The sequence below is a fragment of the Pseudorca crassidens genome, chromosome 3 (assembly GCF_039906515.1).
Source record: "Pseudorca crassidens isolate mPseCra1 chromosome 3, mPseCra1.hap1, whole genome shotgun sequence".
NCBI classification, from domain to species: Eukaryota; Metazoa; Chordata; class Mammalia; order Artiodactyla; family Delphinidae; genus Pseudorca; species Pseudorca crassidens.
The window spans coordinates 95,071,165-95,091,763 of NC_090298.1; the positions used below are offsets into that span (position 1 = coordinate 95,071,165).

The window sequence follows — 20,599 nt, forward strand, 5'->3', positions numbered from 1 at the left end:
AAGCTCTTTGGGAAAAGAAACTTTCTCTTTCATCTTGGTAATTCTTGATATTCCAACATTCAGTGGAGTGAAAAATGCATTTTTTTTTCTTTTATTGGCTGTATTGGGTCTTCGTTGCTGCTTGCGGGCTTTCTCTAGTTGCGGCGAGTGGGGGCTACTCTTCATTGCGGTGCACGGGCTTCTCATTGTGGTGGCTTCTTTTGTTGCGGAGCACAGGCTCTAGGCACGCAGGCTTCAGTAGTTGTGGCTCACGGGCTTAGTTGCTCCGCGGCATGTGGGATCTTCCCGGACCAGGGCTTGAACTTATGTCCCCTGCATTGGCAGGTGGATTCTTAACCACTACGCCACCAGGGAAGCCCGAATGAATGCATTTTAGAAAAAAATTCTTCGTGTTTGGGAGGGAGGGAAGAGGATAATGACATATTTACTGTTTGATTAGAGGAAAGTTTGGGTTTTAAAGTTGCCTTTTATGATATATGTGTAGGAACAAGGAAGAAACATAGGAAAAGATAAGGTTTAGTGGGATACTGAATTTTTAAAATTTAATTTTCAGTATGCATTAAGAAGTTTAAAATAATAAAAGTTGTTGCCTTTATGTAACTCTAGTTGTCTTTAGACTGATGTAATCCTGGAGTTGTGACGGACTGAAATGTATGTTTACCTTTGTTATGAAACATAGTGTTAGGAAATCTGATCAGCCTGAGGCAAGCTCCAGGCTTCTTTATGAAAGCTGTTAAATTAAATTGATTTTTAAAGAAAGGGAAGTTGTGTTATGTAAGCAGAGACTTAATTTGTTTAATCTTAACTTAGACTGGTTATTTGATTAAAATTTCAAGACTTCTTACCAGTATTGATTTTCTTAGTTGAGTATTGCTTGGTATTTTAAGAAAGATGATTCCAGGTAGCAGTCTTGAAGTTCATATGAGAAATTCTTTTCACTGTTAAAATAGTGAAACATAATTAAGGTTTAGCATATTTAACCTGTTATTTGTTTATAAACAATAATATAATGCAAAAAGATAACTTTCCTTAAAATAAAACTCCTCTAAGACCTTTACACTATCATTAGAATTCTAACAAGGCCTGGAGGTAGATTTTCTAAAGTAAGTCAGTGTTAATCCATGCCTATTATGTGCCAGCTGTTGTTTTTAAGAGCTTTATATATATTAACTCAATCTTCACAACAACTCTGTGAGGTAGATACTGTTATTCTTGCTACACATGAGGAAAACTCCGGCACAGAGAGGTTAAGTAACTTGCTCAAAGTCACCCAGTTAATATAGACCATAGTCAGGAATAAATCCCGATAGTCTGGTTGCAGAATCCATACTCTCCTCCCTCCCTTTTTTATTTTTAGCTTGCTTATCAAAGTTATACATTAGCATAGGTTAAAGAATATAATAGTTCTATAAGGTTTATAAGGTTTATAATGAAAAAACAACATGGTCTCATTTCTGCCTTCCCACAGGTACGTACTTTTATTTGATAACTCAATGATTATTACATGTCTCTAAATAACACGCTTGTTTTGTTGCCTGATTTTTCACTTGTGGGCGTGATCTGTTGACTTCTGCTATTGAAAATGATTATTTAACTCCTTTTCCACCCCTCCCGCCCAGCATCTGTATCCTACCAGTCCTTTCATAGTTACTTCATAATTTTGATTAGATCAGTATTTGGTGTTTACATTAATTTCTTGTGTAAACATCCTCAGCTGAACCATGTTGTAAACTGTGCTTAGTTTTTCCTTTCCTGACATTTCATTTTCCTTGCGGATACAGTCGCCTTTTCCTTTGATCAAGTTTTATTTACTTATCACTAATTCATGTCTTTGCCAGTTGTCTCAGTCATATACATCGTCTATCAGTTTCATGTTCCTGAAGAAATCCCTCCTGGAATCCTTTGACTAGGTCCAATCTGGACCTGTTTTATGGCAGTCATATTAGGATCTTTGTTATCTTAGGTATTCCTTTTGCCTATTCCTGTGTTGGATCCCTTGTTGCTTGATTTTTTTGGTTTATTACCTTACCATGGTGTAGCTTACAGGAGTTATCCTCCATTAACTTCTTGAGAAAGGTCATGGGAGGTAGATTTTTTTTGAGATCTTGCATGTCTGAAAACAGTATAACTTTACATTGACTGCCTGTAGAATTCTTGGTTGGAAATAACTTTTCCTCAGAATTTTGGTGGCATTGCTCTATTACCTTTTAGTTTCCAGTATTGTTATCGAAAAGCCTGATGCAATTCTGATTACCTGTTCTTTGTGTATGATCTGTTTTTACTGTCCAGAAAATATGTAGAGTCCTGTTTGTCAGCAATTTCTAAAGTTTCATAGACCCTTGCTCTGAGTCTGTTTTCATTAGTTGTGCTGGATCCTTGATGGGCTCTTTAATTCTGGAAGTTCTTGTTTTCTTTCCTTGAAAAATTTCTCAGTTTGCTCTCTTCTCTTTTTGAATCTCCTTTTATTCAGCATTCCTCTGGACTGTTGTCCTACTTTTGTTATCCTTTCTCTTCTATTTTCTGTCTTTCCACCCTTTGGTCCTATTTTTTGAATGATTTTCTCACTTTATTTTCCACCCTTTCCCCCAAATTTTAAAATTTCTCTGTATATTTTTAATTTACGTGAACTCTTTTAAAAAATTTTCTGAATGTTACTGTTTTGTGTTATGCTGTTCCTGTTTCCTAGTTGGATTATCTTTTCTTATCTCTCTGGTATTAATGATATATACTTAAAATTTTTCTTCTTCCTACTTGGTTTGTTTCCTCTCAGTTGCTTTTCTCCCCTACTTTTGTCCTTAGCTTTTATGTTCGAGCTGTCTTCCGATGTCCACTAATCTTTGGTTGACTTCTGTGTAAAGATAGGATACTGAAAACTAATTGGAAACGCTGAATCCATGAGTAGAAGTTATCTGTATGAGCTTTACTTGAGACAGTGTGGCTAGGCAGTTTAGCTAGGGTAACAATTGCTGTAACAACAATCCCCCCAGTCTTAGTACCTTAACACAATAAAAGAATATTTCTCACTCACATAAAGTATAGTATTGGTGTTTCTGATCAGCCAGAACCTTCTTTGTGGGCATTTATTTGTCATACTTGAGATGATGTTAATGGAACTTCTGCATCTAGTTAACATGGAAGATTGTGCAGGAATTTTTATGAGTGAGGCTTAGATGGTACATTGTTTTCTTTAATTTATTTTATTTATTTATTTTTGGCTGCATTGGGTCTTCATTGCTGCATGCGGGCTTTCTTTAGTTGCAGCGAGCAGGGGCTACTCTTTGTTGCGGTGCGCAGGCTTCTCGTTGCGGTGGCTTCTCTTGTTGCAGAGCACAGGCTCTAGGCACACGGACTTCAGTAGTTGTGGCATGTGGACTCAGTAGTTGTGGCTCACGGGCTCTAGAGCACAGGCTCAGTAGTTGTGGCACACGGGCTTAGTTGCTCCGCAGCATGTGGGATCTTCCCGGACCAGGGCTTGAACATGTGTCCCCTGCACTGGCAGGAGGATTCTTGACCACTGCGCCATCAGGGAAGCCCCTAGATGGTCTATTTTTTTTAAAAAAAAATTTATATTTTTAAAATTAAAAGAAGTTTTTTTTGAAGTATAGTTGATTTACAATTTTGTGCCAGTCTCTGCTGTACAGTGAAGTGACACAGTTAAACACATGTAGACATTCTTTTTCTTACATTCTTTTCCATTATGGTTTATCACAGGATATTGAATATAGTTCCCTGTGTTATACAGTAGGAGCTTGTTTATCCATTCTATATATAGTAGTTTATATCTGCTAATCCCAAACTCCCAGTACTTCCCTCCCCCACCCACCTCCCCCTTGGCAACCACAGGTCTGTTCTCTATGTCTGTGAAACTGTTTCTGATTTGTAGATAGGTTCATTTGTGCCATACTTTAGATTCTACATATAAGTGATATCATATGGTGATATCACATCATTTGTCTTTCTCTTTCTGACTTCACTTAGTATGATAATCTCTTGTTGCATCCATGTTGCTGCATATGGCATTATTTTGTTCTTTTTATGGCTGAGTATTTTTCCATTGTGTATATGTACCACATCTTCTTTATCCATTCATCTGTCCATGGACATTTAGGTTGTCTCCATGTTTGGGCTATTGTGAATAGTGCTGCTATAAACATACGGGTGCATGTATCTGTTTGACTTACAGTTTTGTCCAGGTATATGTCCAGGAGTGGGATTGTTGGATCATATGGTAATTCTATTTTTAGTTTACTGAGGAACCTCCGTACTGTTCTCCATAGTGGCTGCACCAGCTTATCAATACATTGGCACCAACACTATAGGAGGGTTCCTCTTTCTCCACACCCTCTCTAGCATTTGTTATTTGTAGACTTTTTAGTGATGGCCATTCTGACTGGTGGGAGGTGGTACTTCACTATAGTTTTGATTTGCATTTAAAGAAGACATACAGATGACCAGTAGGTACATGGACAGTGTATTTTTAACAACTGGCTCACCTGGGAGGAAAGAACTCTATTTTGTAGTATTGGCTACATGATGTAAGTACTCCATTATGGTCAGTTTCATGCTACCAGCATGATGTAGTGACATCATGTGACTGAATGCAGAAATGGGAAGAGATAACGCACTGTTGTTTTCAATTGTGCCAGCTCTGGTATACCACTGCAACTGCCTACCACATCACATTGTCCAAAACTGAGTTGCATGGCTCCCTTAAATTCAAGGGAGAGTGGAAAATATTCTTGAATTGTGTGCTTGGGAAGTAGAGTTTGGTGAACAGATAACAGTTTCTGCCGAAGTTGGAACCTCCAATGTCATTAACTTTAGATCTAGGTACAGTTCCTGGAGAAGTTTGTTCCAGGCTTTAGCCTGGAGGCTGACGAAGGCCTAACTGTAGGAATTCTGGAAACTGATTGAAGAAAAGGACTAGGGATTTCAACATCTGGCTTGTTGACATTTTCTTAACCCCCCTGTTTTCAGTATGGCCTGGTATTCACTTATACTGCTGCTCTAACAAATGACCACAAACTCAGTGACTTAAAAACAACACAAATTTGCAGGCATACCTCATTTTATTGCACTTTGCTTTATTGCACTTTACAGATACTGTATTTTTTACAGATTGAAGATTTGTGGCAGCCCTGCCTCAAGCCAAGTCTATTGACGCCATTTTTTCTAACAGCATTTGCTCACTTGTGCCTCTATGTCATATTTTGGTAATTCTCATAATATTTCAAAAGTTTTCATTATTATTATCTTTGTGACAGTGATCTGTGATAGTGATCATTGATGTTACTGTTGTAATTGTTTTGGAATGCCGCGAACCACACACACATGAGAGCGAACCAAATGTGTGTGTTCTGACTGCTCCACTCACTAGCCAATCCCCTACCTCTCTCCCACTTCTTGGGCCTCCCTGTTCCCTGAGACACAGCAATATTGAAATTAGACAAGTTAATAATCTGACAGTGGTCTCTAAGTTCAAGTGAAAGGAGGAGTTGCATGTCTTTCACTTTAAATCAAAAGCAAGATATGATTAAGCTTAGTGAGGAAGGCATGTTGAAAGCTAAGGTAGGCTGAAAGCTTAGCCTCTTGCACTGGTTAGCCAAGCTGTGAATGCAAAGGAAAAGTTCTTGAAGGAAATTAAAAGTGCTACTGCAGTGAGCACACGGATGATAAGAAAGTGAAACAGCCTTATTGCTGATGTGAAGAAAGTTTAGTGGTCTGAATAAAAGGTCAAACCAGCCATAACGTTCCCTTAAACCAAAGCCTAGTCCAGAGCAAGGCACTAACTCTTCAACTCTATATGAAGGCTGAGAGAGGTGAGGATGCTGCAGAAGAAAAGTTTGAAGCTAGCAGAGGTTTAAGGAAAGAAGCCGTCTCCATAACATGAAAGTGCAAGTTGAAGCATCAGATGCTGATGTAGAAACTACACTGAGTTGTCCCGAAGATCTAACTAAGATAATGAACGAAGGTGACTGTACTAAACAACAGATTTTCAGTGTAGACAAAAGAGCCTTCTGTTGGAAGAAGATGCCATCTAGGACGCGCCTGGCTTCAACGATTCAAAGGATAGGCTGACACTTTTGTTGGGGGCCAGTGTAGCTGGTGACTTTGTTGAAGCCAGTGCTCATTTACCATTCCAAAAATCCTAGGGCCCTTAAGAATTATGCTAATGTTATGCTAAAATTGTGCTACTCTCCTTGTGTTTTATAAATGGAACAACAAAGCCAGATGACAGCACATCTATTTACAACATGGTCTACTGAATTTATTTTAAGCCCACTGTTAAGACCTACAGTCCAGAAAAAAAAAGATTCCTTTCAAAATATTACTGCTCATTGACAGTGCAGCTGGTTACCCAAGAGCTGTGATGGAGATGTACAGTGAGATTCATGTTATTTTCATGCTTGCTAATACAGTGTCCATTCTGCAGCCCACAGATCAAGGAGTCATTTTGACTTTCAACTCTTCTTCTTTAAGAAATACATTTTGTAAGGCTATAGCTGCCATAGATGGTGATTCCTCTGATGGATCTGAGCAAAGTCGGTTGAAAACCTGGGAAGGACTCACCATTCTAGATGCCAGTAAGAACGTTATGATTCATGAGAAGAGATCATAATATCAACATTCACGGGAGTTTGGAAGAAGTTGATTCCAGCCTTCATGGATGACTTGCAGGGGAGGGATTCAAGGCTTCAGTGGAGGAAGTAACTGTAGCTGTGGTGGAAATAGCAAGAGAACTAGAATTAGAAGCAGAGCCTGAAGATGTGACTGAATTGCTGCAGTCTCATGATAAAAAACTTGAGTGGATGAGGAGTTGCTTCTTAAGGATGAGCAAAGAAGTGATTTCTTGAGATAGAATCTACTCCTGGTGAGGATTCTGTAAAGATTGTTGTTATGACAACAAAGGACTTAGAGGAATTCATAAACTTAGTTGATAAAGTATTTGCAGGGTTTGAGAGGACTGACTCCAATTTTGAAAGAAGTTCTCCTGTGGGTAAAATGCTATCAAGCAGCATTGCATGATTCCTTCTTTATGAAAGGAAGAGTCCATCAACGAGGCAGACTTTACTGTGGTCATATTCTAAGAAATTGGCACAGTCACCCCAACCTTTAGCAGCCACCGTCCTGAGAAGTCAGCAGCCACTGAGGCAAGACCCTCCACCAGCAAAAAGATTATGATTCATGGAAAGCTCAGATGATAGTTAGCATTTTTTAACAATAAAGTATTTTTAAATTAAGGTATGTACATTTTTTTTAGACATAATGCTGTTGCACACTTAGTAGACTACTGTATAGCTTAAACATAACATATACTCACTGGGAAACCAAAATATTCATGTGACTCCCTTTATTATATTTGCTTTATTGTGGTCTAGAAGCAAACCTTCAGTATCTCCAAGGTTTGCCTTTATATACATCACATTTTATTTTCTTTACCCATCCATGGACACCGTTGGACACTTAGGTTGTTCCCATATATTGGCTATTGTGTATAATGTCCTAATGAACATGAGAGTGTTTTTATCTTTTCAAGTTAGTATTTTCATTTTCCTCAGATAAAAACTTGGAAGTGGAATTGCTGGGTCATGTGGTAGTTCTGTTTTTAATTTTTTGAGGAACGTCCATACTGGTTTTCATAGCAGCTGCACCAATTTACATTCCCACCAACATACACAAGGGTTCCATTTTGTCCACCTCCTCGCCAATACTCATTATTTTTAGCATCTTTATAATAACCATTCTAATAGGTGTGAAGTGATACTTCATTGTGGTTTTAATTTGCATTTTCCTGATGATTAGTGGTGTGAGCATCTTTTCATGTACCTTTTGGCCATCTGTATGTCTTCCTTGGAAAAATCTCTATTTAGATTTTCTGTCCTAATTTTTTAAATTGGAGTGCTTCTGTATTTTTGCTACTGAGTTGTATAAGTTCTTTATATATTTTGGATATTAACCTTTTATCAGGTATACAATTTGCAGATATTTTCTTCCATTCAGCAGGTTACCTATTTGTTGATGGTTCTCTTTGCTATACAGAAACTTTTTAGTTTGATGTATTCCAGGTCTTATATTTTGCCAAGTCATTTTTCTATTGGGATGTTTATCTTTTTCTTACTGGCATTTAAGTGTTCTTTACGTATGCTAGCAACTATTCCTTTGTCAGTTTTTATGTATTGCAGATATGTTTGTCATGTTTGTAGCTCTCTTAATTCTTTTTTCTGGTGTCATTTGAGCATTAAAAGTGCTTACTGGGCTTCTCTGGTGGCACAGTGGTTAAGAATCCTCCTGCCAATGCAGGGGACACGGGTTTGAGCCCTGGTCCGGGAAGATCCCACATGCAGTGGAGCAACTGAAGCCTGCACGCCTAGAGCCCGTGCTCCACAACAAGAGAAGCCACCGCAGTGAGAAGCCCATGCACCGCAACAAAGAGTAGCCCACACTTGCCACAACCAGAGAAAAATCCACACGCGGCAACAAATACCCAACGCAGCCAAAACTAAAATAAATAAATAAATTTAAAAAGTTAAAAAAAAGTGCTTAGTTTTGATGTGATCAAATTTGCCAACCTTTTCCTTTATGGTTATCGTTATTTGTGTCTTATTTGAAAGTCCAACACTATTACAATGTTATAAAGATATTCTTCTGTATTATATTTTTTAATTTTTGTAGCTTCACCATTGACATTTATTTTTAATCAATCTGGGATTGATTTTTGAGTATGTGAGAGCTAGAAGTTCATTGTATTAGAACAAAAAAAATTTTATCCTGGCACCATTTATGGAAATGCCCTTCCATCCTTGCTAATCTGCAGTGAGTATTCTGTTTTAAATTAAATAACTATATTTATATGTGGGTGTGTTTCTGGTTCCATCAGTCAATTTCCCTATTTCTGCACCAATATCTTGCCTTAATTACTGTGGCTTTACAATAATTCTTAATCTGGTCAGCAGGTCCTCTTATATTCCACTTGAGAGTGTCTTGTTATTCTAGTCCTCTGATTTCATATGTAAGTCATGAGAGGAGTCATATTTGGAGTCATAATCCAGTTTTCAAGTTCTCCCCCTACACCCTTGTTGGGATTTTGATTAGAATTGCCTTAAGTCTTTGGAGCATTTTGGGGAGATTGAGTATCTTTATAATATTGAATCATTCAATCTATAAGCATTGTACATTTTTTTATTTACTAAGTATTCTTTAATTATTTCAGTAAAGTTTTACATTTTTCTCTTGCATTTTTTTTATTATTGTTTCCTTTATTCCTAGGCACTGCATGGTTTTTGATGGTATCTTTTTAAAATTATATTTTACAACTCATACTTGCAGAAGGTTAGAATGGCAGTAGAATTTTATATAATGTCCTTCTTTGTGTTCTTATTAAAACCTTTTACTAATTACAACACTTCTGTGTAAATTATGTTAGATTTTCTATGTGGAAAATCTTTTCATCTGTGACTGACAGTTTTGTTTCTTCCTTTGAAACTAATCCTTTGAAATTTGTTAATCATTTCCATGATTTTCTTTATAGTTTTATTTTTATCATCCCCAAATTTCTGTCACTACGTAATATTTAGTTTTGCCTGTTTTTGAATTTTATACTAATGGAATGGTTACATATCATTCTGGTACTTACTTTTTTCTCCTGCTGTAGAGTGAATTGTGTACCCCCCAAATCCACATGTTGAAGCCCTAACCCTCAATTTGATGGTGTTTGGGATTGGAACTTTGGGAGATAGTTAGGTTTAGATGAGATTATGAGGGTGGGGACCTCATGATGTGATTAGTGCCCTTACCAGAAGAGATACCAGAGAACCTGTTCTTGCTGTTTTTCCCCATAAGGACATGTAAGGACACAGTGAGAAGGTGGTTGTCTTCCAGCCAAGAAGAGATCACTCACCAGAACCCAACTATGCTGGCACCTCAGTCTTGAACCTTTAGCCTCCAGAATTGTGAGAAAATAAATTTCTGTTAGTTAAACCATCAGTCTATGGTATTTTTTTAATGGCAACTTGAGCTGTGGTAACTCTTCTTCCACATTAAACTTTTGAGAATCATTCATATTGATGGGTATAATATACTGATTTAATTTTTACTGCTTATAGGATTCGATTTTATAAGCATACCACAGGGACTTCCCTGTTGGCACGGTGGTTAAGAATCCGCCTGCTAATGCAGGGGACATGGGTTCGAGCCCTGGTCTGGGAAGATCCCACATATCGTGGAGCAACTAAGCCCGTGCACCACAACTACTGAGCCTGCGCTCTAGAGCCCATGAGCCACAACTACGGAAGCCCGCATGCCTAGAGCCCATGCTCCACAACAAGAGAAGCCACCGCAACGAGAAGCCCACGCACCGCAACACTCGCCACAACTAGAGAAAGCCTGCATGCAGCAATGAAGACCCAATGCAGCCAAAAATTAATTAATTAATTTAAAAAAAAGCGTACCATAATTTATATGTCGTTGGTGGACATTTGGGTTGTTTTCAGCTTTTTGTTGTTGTTATGGTGCTTTTATGAACATTCTTCTTTGTGCTTCTTGGTATACAGGTTAAGAATTTATTATATATACGTAGTTGGCCAATTTTTCTATTGTTTTTGACCTTCAAAAACAATGGTTTCACGTGGGTTATCATTGTACCTAGGAGTGAGTGCTGGATTGTAAAACTTTTTGCCCAAGTGGTTATACCACTTACCTTCCCACTGGTAGGATGAGTTGCTTTGACTCCACATCTTTGTCAACATTTGGTAGTGTCATAATTTTACATTTTTGCTAATATGGTACATGTGGAGTTATCTCATTGTTACTTTAACTTGTGTTTCACTTCATTACTAATGAGGTTTACCATCTTTTTATTTGTTTATGGACCATCATATTTTCTTTCCTGTGAAATTCTTGTTCATGATTTTGCCCAGTTTTCTATTGCAGTGTTTGAGAAGCTGACTCTTTTTTACTGGGATATGAATTGCTTGGTGAATTTAATAAATATTAGTGAATCAATTCTTGGTTTTAGGCAGTGCTTATATAAAAATGAGTAAGATGGATAGACTCTTACTTCAATTTGCATTTAGTTAAACTTACTTAATTGGAAGCTCCAAACTTCTGTACTTTCTTCCATTAAAATATAGATTAGCTACGTAAATTATTTATAACTTCATCTCTTTATTTCAGTTTACTCATTTGTAAAACAACGGGCTTTGACTAGTTAATATCTAGTGTCCCTTTTACTAGTGTCTACAATTCATGTGTCTGATATTTTTCTTGTTGGTTTCTGAAGCTGAGAAATAAGTTTTAGTGAAGTGGTAAACTATAAAGTGCTGATTTTTTGTTTTTAATTTAAAAATGTTGGGTTTTGTTTCTTTTAAGGTATGATAGGTTAGTTCTCCAAGGACTGCGCTCTTAGATGAATTTCCCAGACAGATACTACTACCTTTTATTTTTTTAATTCTTATAATGCTGTTAAACCTAGAAATTAGATCCTAACATATATGAATTATTCTTTCTCAGAGTGAAGATACACAACAGCAAATCATCAGGGAGACATTCCATTTGGTATCTAAGAGAGATGAAAATGTTTGTAATTTCCTAGAAGGAGGATTGTAAGTAAGCATTTCATGGACATTTCTAATCTTTGACTATATGAATAAAATATATACTGTTTAATCGTTTTATCTTAAAATTTCCTAATTTGATTAATTGGATTGGGGGAATTAACTACCATTTATGTTAACTATAAATCTAACTTAAATAATTTTTTGAAGATATTTAATCTTTTTCTTTTAAAGATTTATAAAGGCATTTTATATAAAGGTAATACATTCATATGGCAAAAATTCAAACATTACATGGAAGTATAAATTGTAGACCAAGTCTTCCTCCTCCAGCTTTAGTCCTTCTTCCCAGTTTCTTGTGTATCCTTCTAGAAAATTAATTTTGCACTAACATATAAAAGTATAACCTTAAAAATTTTTACTTACGGGATCACACATGTATGCTGGTTTTCGTGTTGCTTGTTTGCACTTATACTTTGAAAAACTCTGCATATAAACCCATCTAAAGCAAACTCATTCTTTTTAATGGCTACAGAGTACTCCTTAGGGTGAATGGACCTGTTTTCCTAAGAATTTAGATAGCACCCTTTATTTTATATTATGATCAATTCTGACGTCTGCTTTTCAAATATATGTGTGTGTCTAGATAGACAGATTCGAATTCAGCTAAGACTTTTCTATTTTTAAAATGAGTAAATAAAAATTGCTTATGATTAGTTTGCCAACTATTGTAAATAGTTTTAAATTAATGGGTTTCATGAAACTAATTTGTTCTCATATAGTTTCATAAACATTCCTTCCCGTGTTTATATGTTTAATTTCTTAACAAGATATTTCCTCAGTGACAATTCAAAAACTAAACTTTAGCTGAACCTCATTATGAATAATCAGAGATTAGTCTGAGAAACCTACACTTTTCTGTATTTTTAAGGTGTATGATGCATATTATGGAAAACAGTTTTCATAATACAGAATTCATTCTTACCTGACTATAAATTACTTTTTATCATGTAGAAAGTTTACTTGCATTTCTTGAAAGGTTATGTCATACTCTCTTAAATTTGCAAATACACACCTATGATTTGTAAATTTTGCTGTTAACTCGAGGCCTCCAATTTAATAGTTGAGACAGATGTACTTGCTTTCTGTTTTTGTATTTTAATTGTACTTTACTTATCTCTCTTAAATTGTAGTTGAGTTGTGTTTGCCATTACCATCATTTTCCTTTATCTCAGCTCCTTAATCTTCTAACCTCACAGGAAATTAATCACCCAGCACAGTGCAAGAAATTGATTGGTCTAACCAGGGCACTGTTTGAACTAGGAAGTATGACTTGAGTTTGTAATTATTCTTTTCCAACCTTACAAAAAGTAGAAAGCAAATATTGCATCAGAGATGAGGCTACACATCTGGTTTAGTCCTAGTTTTGTTACTAGCAAGCTGGTTTTCTTGGTTAGGTCACTTAAATTCTGTGTACCTCAGTTTTCTCTTCTTATGTTAAATAAGATATTTGGACTAAGGATTTCTAAAATTCTGTAGCTTTTATGTCGTGTATTGCATTCTATACAAGAATTTGTATCAGTTTTGTACTATAGTATAAAGATGAAATTATAACAAAACGTGTACTCATATTAATATTTTGTTTTCTTTTAATAACTTTAATTGCCTTTTTTTTTTTTGCGATATGCGGGCCTCTCACTGCTGTGGCCTCTCCTGTTGTGGAGCACAGGCTCCGGACACGCAGGCTCAGCAGCCATGGCTCACGGGCCTAGTCGCTCCGCGGCATGTGGGATCTTCCCGGACCGGGGCACGAACCCGTGTCCCTGCATCAGCAGGCGGACTCTCAACCACTGTGCCACCAGGGAAGCCCTAATTGCCATTTTGAAACTTACAGTTTTCAAAAATTTGATCTTCTTTTAAAGCAGATCCAAACAAAAATTTAAGATAATCACTAAATTGCAGATTCAGGATGAAGTAAAGTCTGCTATTGCTGCTTTTGTCCCTTTTAAGGAACAGTTGCAACGATAGTCTATAAATACAACTCAGAGAATCTTTAAAGTGCTTGTACATATTTTTAAATTGCATACCTTTTCTAGATAGTAGGAGTTTTTAATTCTTGTCAAAGATCATTTTCACTTTTGGTATTAGAGGATATAAAGTAATAAAAAATAATGAGTGTGTATGTAGAGAAGTTGTTTCTACAAAACTTGTGAATTTAGTATTACTTTTATTGAGTGACAAATAGGGACTTCCCTGGCAGTCCAGTGGTTAAGACTCCATGCTTCCACGGCCGGGGGCATGGATTTGATCCCTGATCGGGAACTAAGATCCCGCATGCTGCCCAGCACAGCCAAAAAAAAAAAAAAAAAGAAATAGGTGTTATTTTCCTTTGTCTTGTTTGAATGTTCAGTTAGCTCTGATTACACTTAGCCTTGATTTTTTTATGTTTCATTAGTGTTAAAGGGTCTTTTGAGAAGGTGAATGAATTGTTGTAAACGTAACTATGGAACAGTTAAACTGTATTTAGAAAAATAAAAGGTGTTTGTAATGATCCCTGAATTATTATTTTTAAAATGCTGAAATTCCAGTCAACATAAATAAAAATATTTGGCAAAAGGATTGAGTATCTCTTAGCTCAGTTTTCTTGCATTTATATTCCAAAACAAAATGTGTTTTTGGAGAAGATCTTGATGGTAAATATGTCCAAAACTTAAGAAGAAATGTCATTTTTTTTTTCCTAGTTGATAATCAGTGTTAAGCTGTGTAACTTACTGTGACCTATGGAGTTAAATCTAGTAAGCTTTTAAAAATGCCCTATGATCTCATTTCTGCCTACTTCTCTGACCTAATTGCTTACTAATCTTTCATTGATCGCAGGCCTTCTTTTTCTTTCTTGAACACAGATATTTCGTTCTTGATGAAATTGCCTTTTTATTAGTTTACCTTTGCCTGAAATGCTCTTCTCTAAATTTTTTCATGGCACGTTCCTTATCATTAGATCTCAGCCTAAACATCAACTCTTTTAACACCCAATAGGAAGTAGCAAACCCATCAATGTGGCATCATCCTCTTTTGATTCTCTAAGTAGTCCCTTCCACTCTGATAATATTTTCTTTGTTTGTTTATTGCTCCTTACCCACTTTCAGTACCTGGCACATAGTAAGTACTCAGTAAATAATTGAATGAATGAATGAACTAATATTAAGCATCGGCATCTTTTACTTGACTTCTCTGAAGAAAACAACCATCTAGTTCACTTGAATGCTGTGTCATTAAATGTTACCTTTCTTTTTGTAGAAGGTTTTAAACAAATTGTCAGTTTTCTTGAACTAATGAAAATGTTTTTTATTTTATAGCTATAACATTCCAATTGTTTTGTTTTGTCATTTAGATTAATTGGAGGATCTGACAACAAACTGATTTATAGACATTATGCAACATTATATTTTGTCTTCTGTGTGGATTCTTCAGAAAGTGAACTTGGCATTTTAGATCTAATTCAAGTAAGTTAACACTTGCCTCTTACTGTATTAAACAACAATTTTGGCATTTCAATTTTTTAAAACTTCTGTGTTCTAAATTTTCTAAAATGATGTTTTGTTTGGTAAGAAATAAGTGTTCCATAGTAGATGTTGGGTGGATAAAAGAGGGATGAGGGATGTAGCACAGAGTCATTTAATCTAATTAAGACTAACTGCAGCTAATTTCCTCATGCCCTTTTTTCCTGTTCATGTAAGTCACACAAAAACCCCAACACTCATAGGTCTTTTACCATATGTATCCAGATCTAACCCCCAAACCCACCCCTTTCTATCTCCTGAAAATCTTTCATAATGGCCCTGGAACTCAAGGTCAGTCATCAGCAAATTTCTCCTTATCTTCAACCTCTTCTGTTAATATTATCTTCACCTTTTTTGCTGTAGGTTAAATCTGGCTTCCCTGATGAAACTACCTGCCACCCTCGCAAGCAGTAGCAGTCTTCTCTTTCGCTTTCTTCATGCCATTGAGTCTGGAGGGTGTTCTCTTTGCTTCTCATTACATTTTCAAGACCTTTTTATCTTCTAAAACATCTCCAGACTTTATCTCATGTTCTCAAACTATACCTACTTCTACCAATCCGGTTGCAGTAATCTCTCATTCCCACTCCCTATTCATTGGAGATTTTGTCAAAAACTTTCAGTGGTCTGAGATTTTACTCTACCTGCAAGCTAACAAGTTTAACTACCACAGTTTCATGGATGCTGACAGAAGATGGGAGATTTCGGGGCCAGAAACAAAGGACTTTATTTCTGACAGCCAAAGCAGTAGTCAAAGTGACAGCATTTGCTTACACTGGTTACTCAAGTCCCAGTTCCTAAAGTGTGACTTGATAAGGTGTAGGTAAGACCTGCACACACAGTAGATTGAGATATAGGAGAGGAAGCCCAAGCTTAGTGAACTGGAATCTTTTATAACGGACACGAAGCATATCTGCCCATGTCCTGGAGGAAGAGAATGTCTTCCAAGCAAAGTATAGATAAACTTACCCTTTGCTTTGGAGGGAAACACTATCTATTTTCCAGGGCTGTTGGCTATACGAGCTTGCTTGAAAAGATAATCCACAATAAAGGCAGTCAGTACCTCTGTTCACATGGTGTGCAGGAATGGAACACCTATGGAGAATTGTCTCCTAACAGATTTCAGTTCTTAGTTCACTGACATTCACTCCAGTACTACTTGTGTTATAATTCTTGGTTATTTCAACGTTCATGTGGATAGTTCATTCAGTACACTGGTATCTTCAAACTGGAATTCTTCTCCAATGAATTTTGCCCATTACCCCACTTCACTGTTCATTTCTAGACCATGTCTTTATCCAGACTTAAGTCTCTCCATCATCTTAATTTCACAGTTTCCACTCTCTGCTACCATCTCTTATCTTTTCTTATCACAATTACTGTTACTCCAACAGTTCTTTGAGCCCATTGGGACCTTCAGTCCCTTTTTTTGTTGGTTTTTTTTTTTGAGGATAAAAATTTTTATTGACAGTTTTCTAGGTATAGTTGTACATTTTTGAACTGTTCAATGTTTATTAATAGATAAATGGCAGCTTTAGAAAAATAGACATGTTTATATCCAGAATCCTGTATTTTCTTCTTGTGTTCCTTATATCTTTTCAGTGTGTCTTTGGGACCTTCTGTCTTTTAAATCTATCTTCTCACTGTCCCTGATCCTCCTGATGTCTTACTCTCCTTGCCCAGCTTAAACTCCGTGGTCAATCATGATAATCATAGGCTTGTATATACTCAGCTCTTTGCCTGAATCCACACATCTGAACATACGTAGAGAAAAAAAAGATAACCATACATGCTGGCCTCACTTTAAATTCATGATCTCTGACCTCAGTGATTCCTTAATGCTACCCAGTAATCACATTATATTTCCCTGGTCATTTCACTCTCCCACACTCCTAGACAACTGCTGATACATTCTCCTCCCCTCTCAAACCTGTAGCACTTCTAACATGTAGCTTCCAAGTTCACTAGGCAATCAGAAGGGAACTTCTACAGACTCTGTTATCTGTGTCCTTGTACTCTCTTCTATAAGAGATGAATGAACTTTGCTCTTAGCTAAGGCCAACTCACCCACTTATATACTAGTTTACTTCTTCCTCATTGCTCTAGCATTTTTCTCTCTTCAGTATCATTTTTTCCTCTCTTCTAGATCATTCCCACTAGTCTATAATATGTTAATATGTTCTTCCATCTTAAAAAAAAAAAATTCTGTCCCTACTTCCTTCTCCAGCCACTGCCTCATTTCTTTCCCTCTCTTTATAGCAAAACACTTTCTGTATGCAATGTCTCAAACTTTTCTTCTCCCATTCTTTCCTGAACACATTCTAATCAGGTTTTTCAGCTTTACTGTTGCTGAATCCAAAGGTTCTCATCAGTCCTCCTTTATTTGATTAAGATTGTTTATTACTCTCTTCTTCATGAAATATCTTCACTTGGCTTCTAGGATACCTGGTTTGCATCCTACTATTTTAGTTGCTTCATTTTAGTTTCTTGATCTCCCTTATGTCTTCTTCTTTGGCAAATCCTGTTGATTATGCAGAATCCACTTACTGCTCTCTGCACTGCCTCCACATGGGTCCATGCCACCATCAGCTCTTGCCTGGACTATGTCAGTAGTTTTCTGACTGGTCTTCCTGCTTCCACTGTCCTTTCCTTTTTGTCTTTTCTCAGTAAAACAGCCGGAGTGATACTATTCAAATATGTTACATTTTATACTTTTCCATTTTGAGTTCTTCAGTGGCTTCCCGTCTCACTAAGAGTAAAAGCCAAATTCCTTATAAATGACCCATGAGGCCTCACATGATCTGACTCCCCTTGCCGAACCCTACTACTTATCTTACTTCATTTTCTACTCTTTTCCCCTGTGCTCCATCGACACTGGCCTCCTTGTTCCTCAGATATACCAGCATGCTTTTACCTCAGAGCCTTTGTACTTGCTGATCTTTCTACCTAGATTGTTCTCCCCTCATCGATTATTATTTTGATGCTGTTGCTGGTCTTAATGGTTATGATAGCATGGTTGTTATATCTTAGAAGGGAATTATATGGGGAGTTGTCAAAAAACAAATATCCTACATCATATCTGAAGTAAATTCTATCATGTATTTGTGGAAAATGGAAACTATGTCTTGTGTTTTGCAAAAGTTTTTAGCCATTATTATTTGAAATGTTGGTAATTTGTCTTGATATTAAATAAGATACAGAAAAAAGAATTTCAGGAGGATTTTCTTATCGTCCCGTTTCTAACGTAGGCTTGAACAGTTTTTATAAGAAGATCCCATTGAGTTATTACATGTTGATCTATCATGTCACAAAAAAAGAAACTTTCTGTAATTTACCTTACAAGGATGAATTCTGTCACTACCTTGAACATGTTGGAAGTTCTGTAGTTGCTGTCTTTCCCTGGTGGTTATTACAGATCATTAAATACTTAAGAGGGAGTGCTGAGCATGCATAAGTCAGGCACTTTAAAAACATTGGTTGAGTGAACAAAGATGGAAGGGAGTAGCTTATTGTTTCTGCTTCTGTTTCATGAAACAGCTATTCAGAGTTTACTTAGAACTGGTTTTCTTGCTTTGTCCATCCTCTAGTTTTGAGAAATATAATAAAAGTGGAAAATTATAAATCAAGAGAGTTTAGACCAAAGCCTCTTGGTTTTGTATTTTCTTTAGGGAATGGGTCAAGAAAACTTAGTAAACATCAACATGTGATAACTAAACACAGTTTCATTTTTTTTTTTTGAATGTTTGTATTTTACTTTTATTTACATTTCTAGAACTGTTTAAAATACAGAAAAACACAAAGGATAAAACAATAAATACCTATATTCCTATCATCCAGAATTAAAACTTTTTAAAAACTTTTTTGAATTTTTTTTATTTTTGAATTTTATCATTTTTGTTTTTTGAACAATAAAAATGATATAATTCAAATGATCATTAGAAGCTTATATTTTTATGCAAAGGTTTTGTGTTTCTAAGGTATGTATGTATTATCCCAGATTTGACTTTTTACCTTATATAAAATCTGAGAGAAGGAATTCTTAGTAAATTCCATGTGGGAATTATACTAGTATGTCACCAGGTTGAATAATCAGCTTCTGTTTTGTTTTCTTTTAATTCTTTGTTAGTTGGGAAAAAAAAGGTGATCTTTTTTTGTTTCTGGTGTGTACTATTTTAATGTGATATTGATTACAATATAAGCTAGTTTCAGAGTTGATAGCTAGCCTTTTTTGAAGTCCTTTCTGTTATAGCATGTTGTCATTGGAAGTGTTAAAATATTTACAGAGTGAGAATAGAAGTTAATTAAATATTAATGTTGGTTGTTTGAGTTATTTATAAGCAGTCATATTGCCCTCAATTAAGTTAGTTGCCACGCTGATATGGAGGCATAAAAGTTCACTAGATAATTCCAAATTTTGTAGCAGTTTTCTGTATCACATGTAGCAATTATATCAGCATCAGCCTTGTTCAGTTATAGTTAGGAAAAAATTGAGGACTAACAACTAAACTTATCTTTAGGTTTAGAAAGATATGTTTTGACCATGGTGTTAGAATATGTATATAAATTAGAACTGTTATGTATATAGCATTTGTCAGTACTACAGTACTGAGCGTTAGACTGAGTTTTGTGAAGTTATTTCACTTATTGCTATTAGTGTTAATTTAGTATGATACTGAGCAAGTCATTTAATGTTAATAGACCTTGCATTTTTCACCTGTAAAGTATGCCTGTTTCAGTATGCTGCCTATAGACCTCATGAGTTGTTAGAAATATCAGTGAATTAAAGCAAAGTAGTAGTGGTTAAAACCATTCAGGCCCTTCTCTGTACTGGCTATATAACTTTGGGCAAGTTATTTAACCTCTTTGACCCTGATTTTGTTCATCTGCAAAGTGGAGGTAATAATAACAATACCAACTTATAGAACATGTGAAAGCATTAAAAAAAGATGGTGTATGTGAAGCCTGTCGCTAAATGACTGACCTGAAGTAGTCAGTGGTTTTTAGCTAACATTATCGTTAAAGCATGTATTTTATAAGGAAGGCGTATAATTTCATTAGTACACAAACTGAATTGGGTAAAGAAGTCCTTTTATTTTTCTTTTTCATTTTTACAAGAATTTGTGAATCTATTTATCCTATATGTTCTTTGATGGCTTTGAAGGAATTCTGCATTGTGATAGAATTATGTGATAAGAATAGGCTTAATTGAGGAAACTTGTAAGCCGAGAATACTTAAGAAAGATCCCCTGATCTTCCCACTATCTCATAGGAAGCTGCGCTGATTTAGATACTACTAAACATAGAATAATTTGCCAATAGAGGCCTCACCCCTCCCACTCCACATCATTGTTTTCTTTTATTACAAGAGTAGGCTCATTGAAAGCATCCTTGTCAGTGGGGTGGCGTATACATTACTTAAGCTTTGAGCTATACACGTTTAGGTGCCACGTGTCTTTAAGAGTTGCCTGGGAAAACTCCCTGACCAGCTCT

General features: G+C 36.1%; 1 protein-coding gene across 8 annotated transcripts in view; it reads left to right on the plus strand.

Annotated features, from left to right (window-relative positions):
• The window catches only part of AP3S1 (adaptor related protein complex 3 subunit sigma 1), a 74,962-nt gene that overhangs the window by 12,938 nt on the left and 41,425 nt on the right, over positions 1-20,599 (plus strand). For 7 of the 8 annotated variants that reach the window (XR_010942068.1, XM_067731475.1, XM_067731473.1 and 4 more), the window contains exons 2-3: positions 11,509-11,600; positions 14,944-15,055. The exons of the other annotated variant lie outside the window; for it this stretch is intronic. Coding sequence is in view for 6 of the 7 variants with exons in the window: in XM_067731475.1 (XP_067587576.1) it covers positions 11,509-11,600; positions 14,944-15,055 (204 nt within the window). In the remaining variant the exon portion in view is untranslated. The remainder of the gene's footprint in view (positions 1-11,508; positions 11,601-14,943; positions 15,056-20,599) is intronic. 8 annotated transcript variants of the gene reach the window in all.